Source organism: Caloenas nicobarica, chromosome 13 (assembly GCF_036013445.1).
Source record: "Caloenas nicobarica isolate bCalNic1 chromosome 13, bCalNic1.hap1, whole genome shotgun sequence".
NCBI classification, from domain to species: Eukaryota; Metazoa; Chordata; class Aves; order Columbiformes; family Columbidae; genus Caloenas; species Caloenas nicobarica.
In genome coordinates, this window is record NC_088257.1 from 19,491,343 (window position 1) to 19,506,270 (window position 14,928).

General features: G+C 45.4%; 1 protein-coding gene across 3 annotated transcripts in view; it reads right to left on the reverse strand.

Annotated features, from left to right (window-relative positions):
• Positions 1–14,928, reverse strand: part of CTNNA1 (catenin alpha 1) — a 113,195-nt gene that overhangs the window by 19,379 nt on the left and 78,888 nt on the right. For all 3 annotated transcript variants that reach the window (XM_065643835.1, XM_065643836.1, XM_065643834.1), the window contains 2 exons: positions 12,890–12,982; positions 1,940–2,096 (listed from right to left, as the gene is read on the reverse strand). In XM_065643835.1, coding sequence (XP_065499907.1) covers positions 1,940–2,096; positions 12,890–12,925 — 193 coding nt within the window. In that variant the 5' untranslated portion in view covers positions 12,926–12,982. The remainder of the gene's footprint in view (positions 1–1,939; positions 2,097–12,889; positions 12,983–14,928) is intronic.

Here is a 14,928-nt window from a genome sequence, read left to right on the forward strand (position 1 = left end):
CCTACTATGCACAGACACCCTAATAAACCTGAACAGAATCTGGTATAAACCATACCTGTCACAATTTTATCCAAATACATGCTTAGACTTTTAGCAGCGAATTGGAGTTGTGGCATATATATGGAAAAGCTTTATCCAAGTTCAAAAAATGATATTTAAAGCAATATTTATCGCTTTAATATTTTCCTAGCGCCTCTTTGATAATGCAGTACACACAAATAACTGCTGAACGCGCTCGGGTATCTGCAGGAGTCTCAAGCTACGGCATTTCCATGGCATCGTTTTGGGTGGCAAGCGCAGAGCGGAGCTGAACTGGCTCCTGAGTCAGCCCGTCGCCGCCCAGAAAAGCCGCGTTCCCTGCTTGTGGCCAAGCCCCTCGACTCCGCAGAGGAGTCAGCACTGGCCAGCACCCTGACGTGTCCCCTCCAAAGCAGAGCACCCAGCTCCTCCAGTGACCTCGATGATGGAGACCACCCCGTCCTAGCGGCTCGACCCCTTTTGGGCCACATCTGCCAGTGAGATGCAGCTCTGGACAGACCGCATTTGCACAGAGTCCCAGCTTGTTCTCTTTCAAACGTTTGGTACGCTTGTGGGCAAACTCCAAGCGGAGCCGTGAACTTCAGCACACGATTCTCTCTAAATATATTTCCCCAGAAATAGGCTGCTCACAGCTGTGCAATTTCAATCACTGCTGCAGTGCCGAGCACGCAGACAGATACAAAAAACTGGGACATTCAATTGCCTAATAAGTTTATGCTAACTCATTGCAAAGAAAATTGTATTCAGAACCCAGGGGACCACAATACAACATGTATGATATTATAATACAGGTGACTCACTGTAGAAACACTACTTGTTTTTTTGGTGTTGGTTTGTTTGTTTGTTTGTTTTTGTTGTTTGCTTGGTCCTTTTTTTTTTTTTAGTATTAGTCTTTTCTTCAGGCCTGCAAGTTTTAATCTACATTGCTAGCTATGTTCACCTGGTATACTTCTGATGCCACATATTCTCCTGTGAAATCTCTCTTTACAACCAGGGTTTCTAGGTCTCTTGAGATGCCCAAGCCTGTTTGCACCAGGAAAATTAGACCCTCAGTTGGTAGCGGTCACTCGTGAATGCTACTGCAGACACAGTTCACGTGGTTGTATCACCATGTCCTCCGGCTAGCGCAAAATTAGAGGATGTGGAAATAAAAATGCCGCCCGTATTCATAGGTCACAGCAGCTAATAGCAGGTCTTTATCAATGATACTGATATAACAGATTATCTTGGCAAGCACTTCGTCAAATGGAATTATTAACCTATTATAATTATCTAATCTTTCTCAAAAGCTTAAAAACTTCACTAAAGCAGACACGTTAGGAAACATTTTCTATACGAACAGTTTTATTTTACTTAACTTGTATGACCACGGTTTGCTCTTCATTTTTGTTTACGTAAGAAGAGCCTAAGGTGAATTGAGAGATGGTCTTTTTTGCTAGTTCGTGACTCGAACATAACCATATTTCTTTCTCCCAGTGTTACCGGTGAGGTTTGTCTGCAGTATCTGGATGGTAATTCATCTGTAGTTCAGCTAAGCAGTTCCAAATCTTGAGACATAAAGTGTCTTTCGCTATGTTTAAGCTGATCTGTCTACTGCCATGTAAATATATACATTTATGCACGCACACGCTGTAAGTGCAATGACAGGTTTCTAGAGTACCTGCTGAAGTAAACTCTCGCTGTTTTCACACTATAAAAATACCTCTTCTCCTCATGCCAAGATCTTCTGCTCTATTTTCACACCTCGCTTGGCAGAAGCCGACGCTTGCCAGGTGAAGCACAGCAACACCCTCCCTTCCAAAAGCCCGAGGAGCCTCCAGAACACGTGCGGAAACCGCTCGTTTCCAGGGATAAGCTCAGTTCGGAGCATGGTTATTTCTGCGATGGAAGCCCTGGTTACCTGACACAGCCAGGAAGTCGTCGATGGATGTGATGTCGTCCACGGCGTCCGTCAGCACGCGGACTTGCTTCTCCCACTGCTCCTTGAAGAGATCCATGTTCTCCTGAGCCAGCTTGCTCTGGGGTTTGGCAGCCAGCGCCAGCGCCGCGTTGATCACCTGCAAAACACCTCCGGCTTTTTACAACGTGCCCTTCACGAAACAATTCGTTTCCATATGTTTATCCAATGAGCTCAACAGCAAACAAAGCAAGTTTAATAACTTTTAAGGAACTCGGTGTTTAAACACAAGAGTGTTTATTCTGTTGCCCTCACATCCAACTCATTCCCGCTTCCACATTTATTACGGTTACTTATTACAGGTAAGAACACTTGGCAAGTATTCACACGAGCCAGCTTCACCTTTCTGTAACAGCTCAAGTTAAAAGGTGTTGCTTTCTGAGTGCGGGGTGTGTTGGTAAATATTTTAGACAGGCCAACATTTAGTACACCGGAGGCTGCATTTCCTGAGCTACTCACCAGAACCTGAGAAAAAAAGGCCAAGAAAGGACGAAGCTTACACTGTCTGAAGTAGAAACAATACGCAAATACAAAATTAAAGATAAATTTTGGATTTACCTTCTTTTCCTTAAAGCTTTCCTCTGTACCTTGTCAGTAATGGCTGTAATACATTAAGAATTCTGTTATGGCTACGGAAGAGCAAGATTAGCCTGGGAACAGGTGGAGAGGACACCATTTGACACCCCCCTACTATGCATAATTTTCTTCAAACTCTAAGACTGTCATTTACTCCAGATCCTCATTTTTCTAAGCACAACAAATGCTACACATACTGCTGAGTAACAAAGTTTATGCTGTGTCAACTAAGTGGTCAGTGAAATGACCAAAAAAGCCTCTTTTTGTGGGAAGAAAGCAACCTCAAAAGCCTGCTCCAGCAGGACGGCCTGGAAACACGCCAGGCGGCACAAACCATCCACAGTCGGACCCACATGACAGTTCTAACCTTGTTTTCAAGCCCCTGAGAGTTACAGCTAATAAACTTATAAGTTTAACGTGTAATTTTTCTTCTCTACTTTAGGACAGTATTAATTTCACCAAGTTGCTGACCGAAACACGCAAGCACCAGATGTTCCTGCTTTTCCGAAATCTACTTTCTCTCCCTGCTTCATTTAAAAGTGCCACAAAGCATTTAAAAAAATACATAACTCACTAACTACAGAAATGACGGTGATGTCAAACGTATCCCGACGGCACTGAATGAATCAGGCGGGTGAAGGAGGCTGATTCACCCGGGGACGCCAGCGACGAGCCCTGACTGAGGACAGCCCACGGAAAACTCTCCGTGGCCCTGGAGATGGAGGCTGCGAGTCTGGGTCACAAATCACAGACAGTGTTTGATAACACAGACAAATGCGAGGAACAATTTGGCACAAGCTGCAATCTGTCCAGGAGGCCCGGGGACGAAACGTGCCTTTGAACCTCGGCGACAGCGACGGTGTCCCGTGCGTCACGCGGAACGGGGGGTTCGCTGCTCTGCTGTGGGCAGACGGACCCGCCACCAGCCACGCTGCTCCTTAAGATCGTGGCTCCCAAGTTCTGAAAGCCCCCCAAAAAAGCCTTGCAACACCCGAGAGGATGATGTTTAAAAAATGCAAATGAACCGGAAATAGAGGTGTCACAAAGGGAAACGTGTCTCTGCTCGAGAGACCCGCTTCTTAAGTTTATCCACCGCCTCAGTCTGATTGATGTAATGAATTATCCGCCTATCAATCAAAATCTAGATATCCACAGTTTTATGAAGATGAACCCAAATAACAAGCGTCCTGGAAATAAAAAGGGTAAAGCAGACAATGCTCCAGAAATCTGCTCTCAGCCTTTCTCCTGCCAGTAACTGTAACTACCGAGAGAGAGGAGAGGGGGGTACCGAGGGGCAGGACATTTTCCCCTGCTCTCTTCTGGCTGCCTGGGTAACATCAGATACGAAAACATCCTTTAAGCACTGAGACAGGTCAGCAGTAATGCCAAAGGAACATACGGCCTGCGTACCTGTGTGATGTATCTCTGGACAGCAGCAGCTGTCAGAACAATTAATCTTTGCCAACAGTATGTGCCCAGCCCCAGATGCCCCCGTTAAGCAACTCTGCCAGGTAACGGAGGAGCTGTCATAGACACAGGGCTCTGCGAGCGCTCGAGAAACTCAAACAGCCCATCGTCACCGAAGCCACATGCAAGAGGCACAAGTTGCACCAGCATCCTCCAAACAGGCAGCTTGTCCAACTGAAAAAAATGATTTTTTTAATTTTTTTTTTTTTTTTTGTACATTACAACAGCAAAAATGCAGGCCCAAGGCAAACATATTTTTAAAAATTGTCCAAGCAAAACCAGCATGTAATATCTCCCTTACAAGCATGCGTGTCTTGTGTTTGGAAAGCAGCTGGAGGTTCTAGAGATGAGAACAACCCGGTGTGGAAATGAAAAGTTATCCCGTGTCACTGCGGGAATAAAGACAAAGCTGCAGCTTAGGAAACCCACGCGGGTACGTGTGTGCTCAGGAATTCAAGACAGACGCAGTTCAACAGTCCTTTTTTGCAGCACATACTCTATTCCCATGTGCAAAGTGCTTCCAAAATCCTGACAATACCCTTTGCTCAATGTAGCATTTACGTGGGCAAGTTATCCTGGACGTGTCTCACCCGTCTGCTGGAGGTAATATCCCAAAACCCTGCGAATTATCTATTCGAGTACATCTGCTCTTACAGGATGCCTGGTATCCAGTACAGTGACCGATTTATTTTTCAACAAATGCATAGATAGGGAAAAAGACAGGGATGCTGGATCTTCAATAGTCTGTGTATGCAGCAGGACTCCGATTCGCTTATTATCTGAAAATGAACACTTGTGGGAGAGGGGGAAGGGGCTCATTAAAGTCCACTATTGCTTCTCCAAAAAACATGCAGCATTGGGCAACTCATCTAAAATATTAGTAACTCTTACAGGAAGGAGATATATATAGATAGGTATTTCAAAACATAAGAACACGGCCAGACTACCTGAAATGAAGCTGCTTCCATGTAAAACATTTGGCAATTTCAGGGAAATATTCTGCATTTCTAGCTTTTCAAAATGCTGCCAGAGCACTGTGATCACAATGACTCACCGAAGCCGTACAAAGAAAAGAATCAAACAGGGACATTTTGAGACTATCCAGAAGGAAATGAAGCATGGCAAGAAAACACACTATTTTTATCGGTGCTTTGTGTCATGTAGCAATTGCAGTGTTGGAGTCAGACAGCCCAACGCTCGATAAGGTGGTTCCAGCGATTACTTGGAGTCTCTCTCCTCCGCCTCGTGGCTTCCAGGGCTTGGCAACACACGGCCCAAGATCGGGGAGGTTTGGGATTCCAGAGGCTCGTAATCAATATCCCAATCTGTACCTCAAGTCCTCTTCTCATGCCTTTCACGGGAAGAACCTGCTTTACATTTATTTTATTTTCCCTGTTGAAACTAAAGATGTCAGACTGAATTTATATATTTAAACGTTTGCAGGGCAGGCCTCGCCAAGGTTCCCTGAAGAGCGACTTATGCTGCGGCTACAAGACTGTGGCGACTTTGCCCAGAAGCTCTCATGAAAAGCACAGCTATTCCAGGACAGAAACCACCTCCGCTTTAGATGGACCGGGGGGTAAACTGAAACCACTGGCTCACTCAGAATTAAGTTTTTCAGGCTTAATTTAGGGTGGCTTCAGGCCTCACCTAAATAGCACCCACTCAGAGAGGCCGGAAGAAAGCTCTTACGCATGCCGGTGTTCCTGCAAAAAACAGTTTTGAACATTTGGCCCACGGAAGAAACTTCATTTGGGAGAAGAAAACCACCACCTGTTGATTTTGCATTGCAACCCCTGCCTGTTGCGCACACAGCAGCCCTATGCCACAGAACTCCCCATTTCAATGGCTACAAGCACTTTTTCTTTCCTGCCTCAGTCTTTTTAGTAGGGACTTTTTGCTCTTTACAGGAGACCGTTCTTTCTGCAGCTTGTTTAACTTTGCCCTGCAGTATCGATTTTAGGATGCTACTGTGCCAGAAGACGGAGTTTTTCAGTTTCAAAAACTCTGAAACAACCACTCGGTCCTCTCCCCTCTCCTCACCGCGCACCTTTTCTTTACAACCAAAATAGCTGCTGTTCCTAAGTAACTCACTTGTTTTTTCGTTTTAAAATAAAGATCTTAATTTACCAGCTTTGTAGTCACATTTGGGCAATGAGTTGGAAAGTAGCTCCATGGCCTTCAAATCCAGGACACTTTGCCTTTGCAAAAAAAAACCAAGCTAATAAAACAAGCACTCACCCATCAGAAAAACCAAGCCTCAGCTGTGATGTGAAAATCAGTTTCATTCTGGAGCAGGTGAAAGGGAGAAGCCACCCAGAGAGACTTGGCCAGGCTGGGCTGGGCAGAGAAGAACCTGATGAAGTTCAACCAGGGCAAGTGCAGGGTCCTGCACCTGGGGAGGAACAACCCCCGGCACCAGCACAGGTTGGGGGAACCTGCTGGGAAGCAGCTCTGCAGAGAGAGAACTGGGAGTTCTGGGGGACAACAGGTTGGCCACGAGTCGCCAATGTGCCCTGTGGCCAAGAGGCCAACGGTACCTGGGCTGTGAGGAAGAGTGTGAGCAGCAGGTCAGGGAGGCTGTTCCTGCCCCTCTGCTCTGCCCTGGGGAGGCCCCATCTGCAGTTGTGGGTCCAGTTCTGGGCTCCCCAGTTGAAGAAGGACAAGGAATTACTGGAGGGAGTCCAGTGATGGGCCACAAAGATGCTGAGGGGTCTGGAGCATCTTTGTGATGAGGAGAGACTGAGAGAGCTGGGGCTGTTGAGCTGGAGAAGAGAAGCTGAGAGGGATCTGATCAAGGGGATCAATATCTCAGGGGGGGTGTCAGAGGATGGAGCAGACTCTGTTCAGTGGTGCCCAACGCCAGGGTGAGGGGCAACGGGCACAGACTGAAACACAGGAGGGTCCATGTGAACATGAGGAGAAACGTCTTTGCTGGGAGGTGCCAGAGCCTGGCCCAGGCTGCCCAGAGCGGGTGTGGAGTCTCCTGCTCTGAGACATTCAAACCCGCCTGGACCGACCTGTGCGATCTGCTCTGGTGACCCTGCATGAGCAGTTGGGTTGGACTGGGGATCTACAGAGGGCCCTGCAACCCCAGCCAGCCTGGGATTCTGTGAAAGGAATTCAGGACCTCACCACCGAGCTGCCACACCAGCTGAGCCCAGCTCAGGTGGATTTTACCACCTGTATTTTTCTGTATTAAAGCAAGCATAGCTTGCTTACAGGCAGTTTGTAAGAAGCTGCTCATAATCTAATTTTACATATGCCAGATGCCAAAGTTACCTCCAGCATTCAGCCTACTCATGTCTCCTTCCCTGCTCCTAATTGCATTTTGCTCTGAGTAGAAAAAAGGGTTCATAAGCAGGACATTTAAGTCGCTTCCAGTTACATCCAACCCCAGATTTGCATCCACATGTCTACGTGTGCTAACCCTCTACGTACTTCAATACAGCAAAAAGCACTCTGCAGACTCTGATGAGCTGAAATGCCTGGAAGCAAAACATACAGAAGATTGTTTTGCACTTTCTCTAGCTATAATGGCAGTGACCAGCAAGTGTATGGAGGCTGATGCACCAAAGGAAGGAGGAAAAGTTTGCTTTGAATTCCAATACTCTGTTCCAATGTATAAAAAGCACTTTGAGCATTGCACTTTCCTGCAAGTTGCACAGAGTGACTGCGGGCGTCTCTGCAGAGACATTTCCTCCTGTCGTTACAGTGCTATAACGACCCACAGATACACACTTTTACTAGAATAACACGACCTTTTCCAGTTCAGCATATACATCTGTGTCAAAGTATTTACTATTTGCATATTGTGTAGAGATGATTATCCTATTGACTTCTCCGCATATGGAAAAAGCATTTTCATTTGTAGCTGAGGACTGATATTACAGTACCAGTCAATGTAGAAGCTGCAAGAATGTTGGTGCCATTTGTTTTGGTGTTGATTTGTGTTGCATTTCACTGACTTCAAGTGCAGGAGCTTTGGGGGTTTCAGGGACTCTGTGCCTTTTCTGGAAGCTGTTGTGTACTGCACTCCACAGATCCTACTGTGCTGTGATGGAAACACGGGGTCCTTACACACTAACGTACCTCCTTCTACAGAACTGAATCCCTCTCTCCTATTTTGCTTCTTTTTAATGCATCGGTAACTGCTCGAGTTTCTAATTTTGTTTCTTTGATGGCCACTCCTGTCCTGTGCTGGCCCTTCTTCACAGCAAGCCTGTACGATACAAAACTGCAACCCAAGTGTTACTTTTTTAATGTATTTCTACTCAATGCCAATAACATGCTTCAAGCACCTGTAATTAAACAGTCTGGAGATAGAGCTGCTAATTAGCACATTTGAAAAATCTGACAGTCTTTCAAAAAGAAGAAAAAAGGGGACAATTATTCAATATTAAGCCTTTACTGCAAGAAAAACGAAGTTCTCTCCTCCACCAGCCCCCGGGGAACTGGCAGGAACTGGGGGCTCCAGGAGGAGGGAAAACCCGCCGGTCACGGTTGGGTTTGGTTGATTTGAGGGGGCGGGCTGGAGGGGATTTTTGTTCCTCTAGCATGCCACAACTTTTAAACAAAAGGGTTTGCGCTATTTGGAACCTCTAATGGGATTCCTTGTGCCTCGGTATTTTGTCTGTGTCACTAGGTGTGATCAGCATATGTAACCATCTGCCTCATCAGAAATCTATAAGCAGCAAATTGCTTTTCAAGCATTTCCAAACTGGAACGTAAGGATGTGGAACAGCAATTACTAAAACAAGATGTTAATATGAGAAGAGCTGATTTATTTGTATTTAAAAAAGAAAAAGTAATTTAATCCAAGGTTGACTTGGAGCCTGTTCAACGGCACCGCTCCCTGGGCGGCGCAGGGGCCGGTGAGCCGCCCCAGACCCGCGCACAGGACGGGACGGGGACGCTGCCTGGTGCCCCCCCCAGGCTTCCAAGGAGATGAGCTATTCGGGCAGTAGAGGAGAAGAGGAGAAAGGCCTCACGGACAGGGGAACAGCCCTGCATGCCTGCACCAGGGACGGGCAGGTCCATCTCGCTCCCGCAGCCCACCTCCCAGCAGATGATCGGTCTCAATGGCAACGGGCTCCAGCTTGATGGCAATAATTCTTTTCCGCAACTCCCAGCCTGACTGCAGTTTGGTTAGAAGCCTATTGATGAACGTCCCGGAGGCTTTAAAGCCCGGGAAAGTCAACATCCAGGTAGCAAAAGCAGCTGCGAGTGCCAGCGGGCTGTCACATCAAAAGGCCGAGCAATGCTCTGCCGTTCAAGAGCTGTGCTGGGGCATTTTCACTGTTGCTTTCTAGACACCTACAACTTGTATGATCAGAAACACTCCTGCAGTTAAGCTCTCTTCTCAGACATCTTTAATTCAAAATGCTGTTACAAAACAGCTTTCGCAAGCTCCCAAAGCGAGTACTTCTTGGAAACAGAACTCAGATGCCAGAGTTACAAGCGAGGATCCAGGTTCTTGAGTTGAAATAAACAAAATCTTGCAGTAATTTACTGCCGGCAAGCTCTGTGCTTAGCAAGAAGGCAAAGAAAACTTCCCCCAGCGCTCTGCTAGGCAAATGGGAGCACAGGCAACTATTCCAAGCATGTCACGTCAGTACTCTTCCATTTCCATTATGAAAGACATCTTAAGCATTTTTAAGAACATTTCACTGTAGTGACGGATCACTTTTGTTCTCCTGCCTTCCCCGCCGGAGCCAGGCCCGTTTCCCAGCGCCTCGCCAGGCGCGGAGCTGCAGGACTGCAGGTAACGCCTGCGAGATGCCGGACAAAGTTGTTTCGCTTTGATATCCAGACTTTCAGCAATGCATGCCCTCAAAAAAAGGAAAAAATTCAGGCAGGCTTGTAAGTCAAGGCTTCCTTTAGACAAACACCTGTGCACCTCTGCTGCCGCCTTACTTCTCCGCTGTAAAGCCAGCCCAGCACAAGTCACCCAGCTGGCTCCAGCTCCTCCCGCACCATCAAAAGGGAGCTCTAAATATCACATTAAGTCTTCAACTTCACATTAATTTCTGAGTTAATTGGCTGGGGACTCACAAACAGGCAGGATGATGTTACTCTTGAGGAAGAGCTGATCTTCAGTAACAGCCACGCTAAACAAATTTAACTGCTTGCTTTTGTAGACACTTTTCCGATGGGAAACTTTCTGCATCTTCTTTTTCCTCAAAGAATTACACTTCGAACCCGAGAATGCCTGAACGCGTAGGTGACACGGGCAATGAATGACTTCTTGTCCATACCCACAAGCCCTCCGAGTTTTCCCTAACCGGTTTGAAGTGTTGCATGTTCCTCACTCCTGCTGCCAGCTCTAAAAGGATAGTTATGGCACGAGACCGAGTAACTGCTTGATTTGAGATACAGCTTTTATAATTAACTCTACAGATTGATTTCTGCAGAAATCATTCTTTAACCAGGAGTTCCCTACTCCCAGAATGGCCTCTACTCAGCTAAGCTATTTAAGAGGTTACCTGGGGACTTACAAGTGCATTAAATTTCAGTTTCATCCTCCCAACTACAGCAATATCTTGAATTTAATTTCATACATCATATTACTGTGTGATATTGATATAGTCACTTGAGTTTCAGAGACTATTGCAATTACTGATTGACTTGACTCATTCCAAATCCAGCATCCTCCTGGAAAAATACCATCTAAGCAAAAAAAAAAAAAGCAGCAGAGCAGATAATATTGGATTAAATCTGTATTTTATGCCTAATTCACACGTTTGTTCAGCACAGCCACCTAAAAGGATTCAAGAAGCAGCTGTGAATCTCATCGGGAATAAACTGCAAAATAAACAGACGATTGTCTAAAAAAGGAAACAAACCCCCACTGTGCTGCTCTTTATATCTAGAAGCATTTAGAGATTATACAGAACAAAGCAAATCTGGGGACTGTTCAGAGAGGCGGCCGAGGAGGACGGCACAGGACCAACTTCTGCACTGATGGGAGGAAACACAGATCTCCCCTGTAAAACAGTTTAGACAAGTGCTCCTAATTACTGCTCAGGATTCCCAACATGTTTAAATGCTCTTGGAGCATTAAAGAATCAACCAGAGGACATGTAATGTAATATAAAAGCATTCTTTCAAGTGCTATGGAGTCATTTACTAATCTCGTGGTGATAACTCTGACATCAAGGCAGGACTGTGCAGTGGAGCAGGAATTGGAAGTTCAGATGTGTGACCTTTATAAAGCCAAAATCCATCGGTTATTGCCCTTGTCCATTTACAGATAATCAAGGCTTCCAATGCGTGTTAAATGTATTATCCATAATCCCTGAAGGCAAAGGTTAACAACGGCACTTCAGTAGATGTGACTACAGTTTGGTGACTACTGACTGTAGTTTGGTAATTATTTCAGGTTGACATGGTGTTTATTTTATAAAGGAGCAGGTTTATTTGAATAAGCAGTTGTTGGAAAAGCAAAGACAGAATGAGTTTGAAATACACAGAGTTTCATTAATGGGGACGGGAAAACACCCCCACAGACTTGGACAACTACCAGAAACACTTAGATTCAAATAAACCCTAACTTTCTTAAGATTATTCTTTTCAAAAACATCAGCGTTTGTCTGCAGCAACATGCATTACACACCCATATTCCTGCAGAAAAAAAATTACATCCAGCCTAGTTGGTGACTTTAACAAAGAGCAAGCCCTTATAGCAGATAAGATGTATTTTTAAAAGCTTTTTCTTCCACATGCTTTGTTCCAACTGTAAAAATTGACCTTTGGATGTACCAGCCACACACACCAGTTGCCCCAGAGCGGGGAGGCGAAGAACCGCGCGGCAGATGCGCCGGCCCCGGGGCTGGTCCTGAGCAGAACCACTGCCGGGCTCCCCGGGACCACAAACGGCCTCCTAGATGGTATTTAATGTCTTCTGTTCAGGTGCCTGTCTTCATCTATTTAATAGCACCGTTACTGCAAAGTGAAAAGGTAAAATAGTCTTGGTCCTCCCTCAAAATTCCCCTGCTGCTGAGGCAGGTGCAGGTGAATGTATCTCTCTGCCTTTTGACTAGTTTTAAAAGGACCAATATATATTGGAAAACCTGAAAAAAATCCAAATAACCTTGACACAACACACCTTGTTTTCATAAAATACCGTTTGATCCATTTTTTGAGTACGTATTTTCCATTAGCTCCTCTTTACCATCAACAGTTTACTTTAGACCTGAATCTCCTATTGCTTTAAAAAATGTAAATTACAAGAATCAACAGCGCAGTGTAGTCTTCAGGGGTTCACTCAAGTATCTAGCTGTTGACATTTAAAACATCAGGGCTGTCAAAATGGAAAAGGATAGTCTAGTGCTCATATAAACCTAATTTCCTTGCTTCCATTAAAAAGGTATTAATTAAAAGGTAGTCTTAGCCAGGTTCAAACTCTTCACGCACAGCCAGCTTCCTCTGATCCTACTCTACAGAGAAGATTTTTTTCTGGCATATTTATATTCTACCCAGGCAAGAAATAATATATCTATAATTCATCTTACAGCATGCACAAGAGCAGTGGTAGCGTCTTCACAAGACATCTTCCTGCAGCAGGAACTGTAAACCACTGACCGGTTTAGTCTCTCGCAGGTTACTAGAATGCCCTGGCCAAATTAATTAGAGCTATTACATCAAAAAGACCCATGTGTATCACTAATCACTTCATCACGTACTTTGCAGTTTGAGTCTCGATGCCTACGCTGCATTTCATACTCTATGCATATTAAGGAAGAAGTTCTGCAGCAAGTTCGCAGAGAGCTCCAAGGCCAGAGTGTGATGTGAGCAGGACCAGCTGCCCAGCTTCTCCAGGCTGATTTCTGTTCTCCAGCCCGTCCTTACCTGGGGACACAGGGCTTCGAGCTGGCTGGCTGACATGCGAACCAGCTTCACACCTTCTTCGTTGTTCGAGATGGAACAGGCCAAGTTGGCAACCTGTGTCAGAGGTGGGAGAAAACAAAACACAACTGTTAGCATTAGGTTTTATTTCCCTCTGTAGGAAACTGTTCACCCGCCCCCAACAGTGACCAGTAACCCATCACGAAATACGAAGTGTCCGTATGACACCTGTTCATTCTCTAGCCATAAAACCGTAACACATCAGATCATAAATGCATAGTCATTCCAACAAGACAGACAGATCTTTGTTACCACTGTTTGGGTTAAATTCTCTCCAGTAAAACGTACAAAAGCATCACTGGCAGCACTAGAAGTTACAGTTAAAAAGCCCATTCCCGCTCGGGTGAGACAGCAGCAGTCACACGGTTAAAAAACCAATCTAGCTCCCATGTGCCTGAGGAGTAGGTCTGCTGATGTCCCTAAGTGTGGGGATGCACCCTTTTTCTTGAGATATTTCTATATCCTGCCATGTGTCAATGCAAAGAACACACCTCTGCGACGGGATACAGGGGTTGGAAAGCACTGGCTTAAACTGCTCCATGTTTGTATCTACTCAGAGATTGCAGGATCAGGCAGGTGTTCCTCCAGCTCTGTTTGTGCCACGATTCATCGAATAAAACCATTTGCTGTTACAGGTGGTCTTGAAGATGCACCCACAGTTCTTCAAAATTTGAATACCATCTCATGATGCTAAAAATCTTTACTCCAAAACTCTGACCTGCTGCACAGCAGCATCCTTAACTGGGTCATCCTGACACTGCGGACCTCTGCGAACACCTGCCTTTTAGAGCACCCGGGGAGGGGACAGCACAGAAGTTTTTTGTAATTGAAGGTATTTCTCATATCGGAGCTACTCTCAGGGGAAGGAAGCCTGAAGTACGTTACATTTCTTAGTTGACAGGTGAATGACAAGCATGTTATTCTGAGCCATTTGAACACAGAAAGCTGTAAAAATAGCACAAAGTGAACTGAGATGAACAGCGAGTACTGTCCTTTCAGGGACAGAGCAACCTGCAAAAATGTGCTGTAAAAGCATCATCACCAGCCAGCAGACGCTCGGTAACACCAGTGAACCAGATTTCTCCATATACTTTCTCTATAAGCTGGGGAAATTCCACTCTCCCTTTAACTAAACTATCCCGTGCATTCACATACCAGTTATTCTGAAGCAGTATCTGCAGCCAGATCGTGTGCTCTTCCCCCTCCCCAAGCCATTCCCTTCCCACAGAGCGCATCACTGTCCCACAAACCATCAACCGCAGGCCAATATACTTGAACCGTGGTTTTCTTGAACCTCATGATTAATTTTGCGACCAAAAAGCAAGCTCCCATTGCAAAGCACAGTCTCCTCCTCCTTCCAGTTCCAAATCGAGTTACAGAGGATAACAAACTGTGCACAGATAAGAAGAGATGTACATTTCCAACACCGAACAACCACATCAGCAGATGAAACCGCATCTATTTGGATGAAAACAAACTGCAGTTGAGAGAGAGATGATGCAGCATCAACACAACACAGAAACTCTGCCAGTTTTCAGTCCTGCTCCTCAACTTTCTTTTCCACTCGTCTTTGTAGACAAGAACTCCATGAGAAGAGGTGGAGCTGCAATAAGTCTCCAGCTTGTTGCAAGGTTGTGCAGCTTGTCCCCAGCTCAGCCAAGGCTCTTTTCTCCCTCATTTGTTCCAGTCTGCAGTTCCTCTCTGCAAGGCACAGCCGTCCCCTCCATAATGCCCTAACAAAAAGGGATTTTATTTGGAACATCGAGGTTTTTTTCCCCCCTGTAGATTTGTCATGTCTTAAATCCCTAGTTCACAGCAAGCTGTAGTATATTCTGCTTTCGTTTAGAGGCTCAGAAAATATCAAAAGACAATAAGATGCCATGATTTAAAAGTCAAATAAAGATTTTGCTGTTGTTTTAAGCACAGGTCATATTTTTGAGAAACACCAGTTTGCCAATATTTTTTATGGTCCATATTTTCAG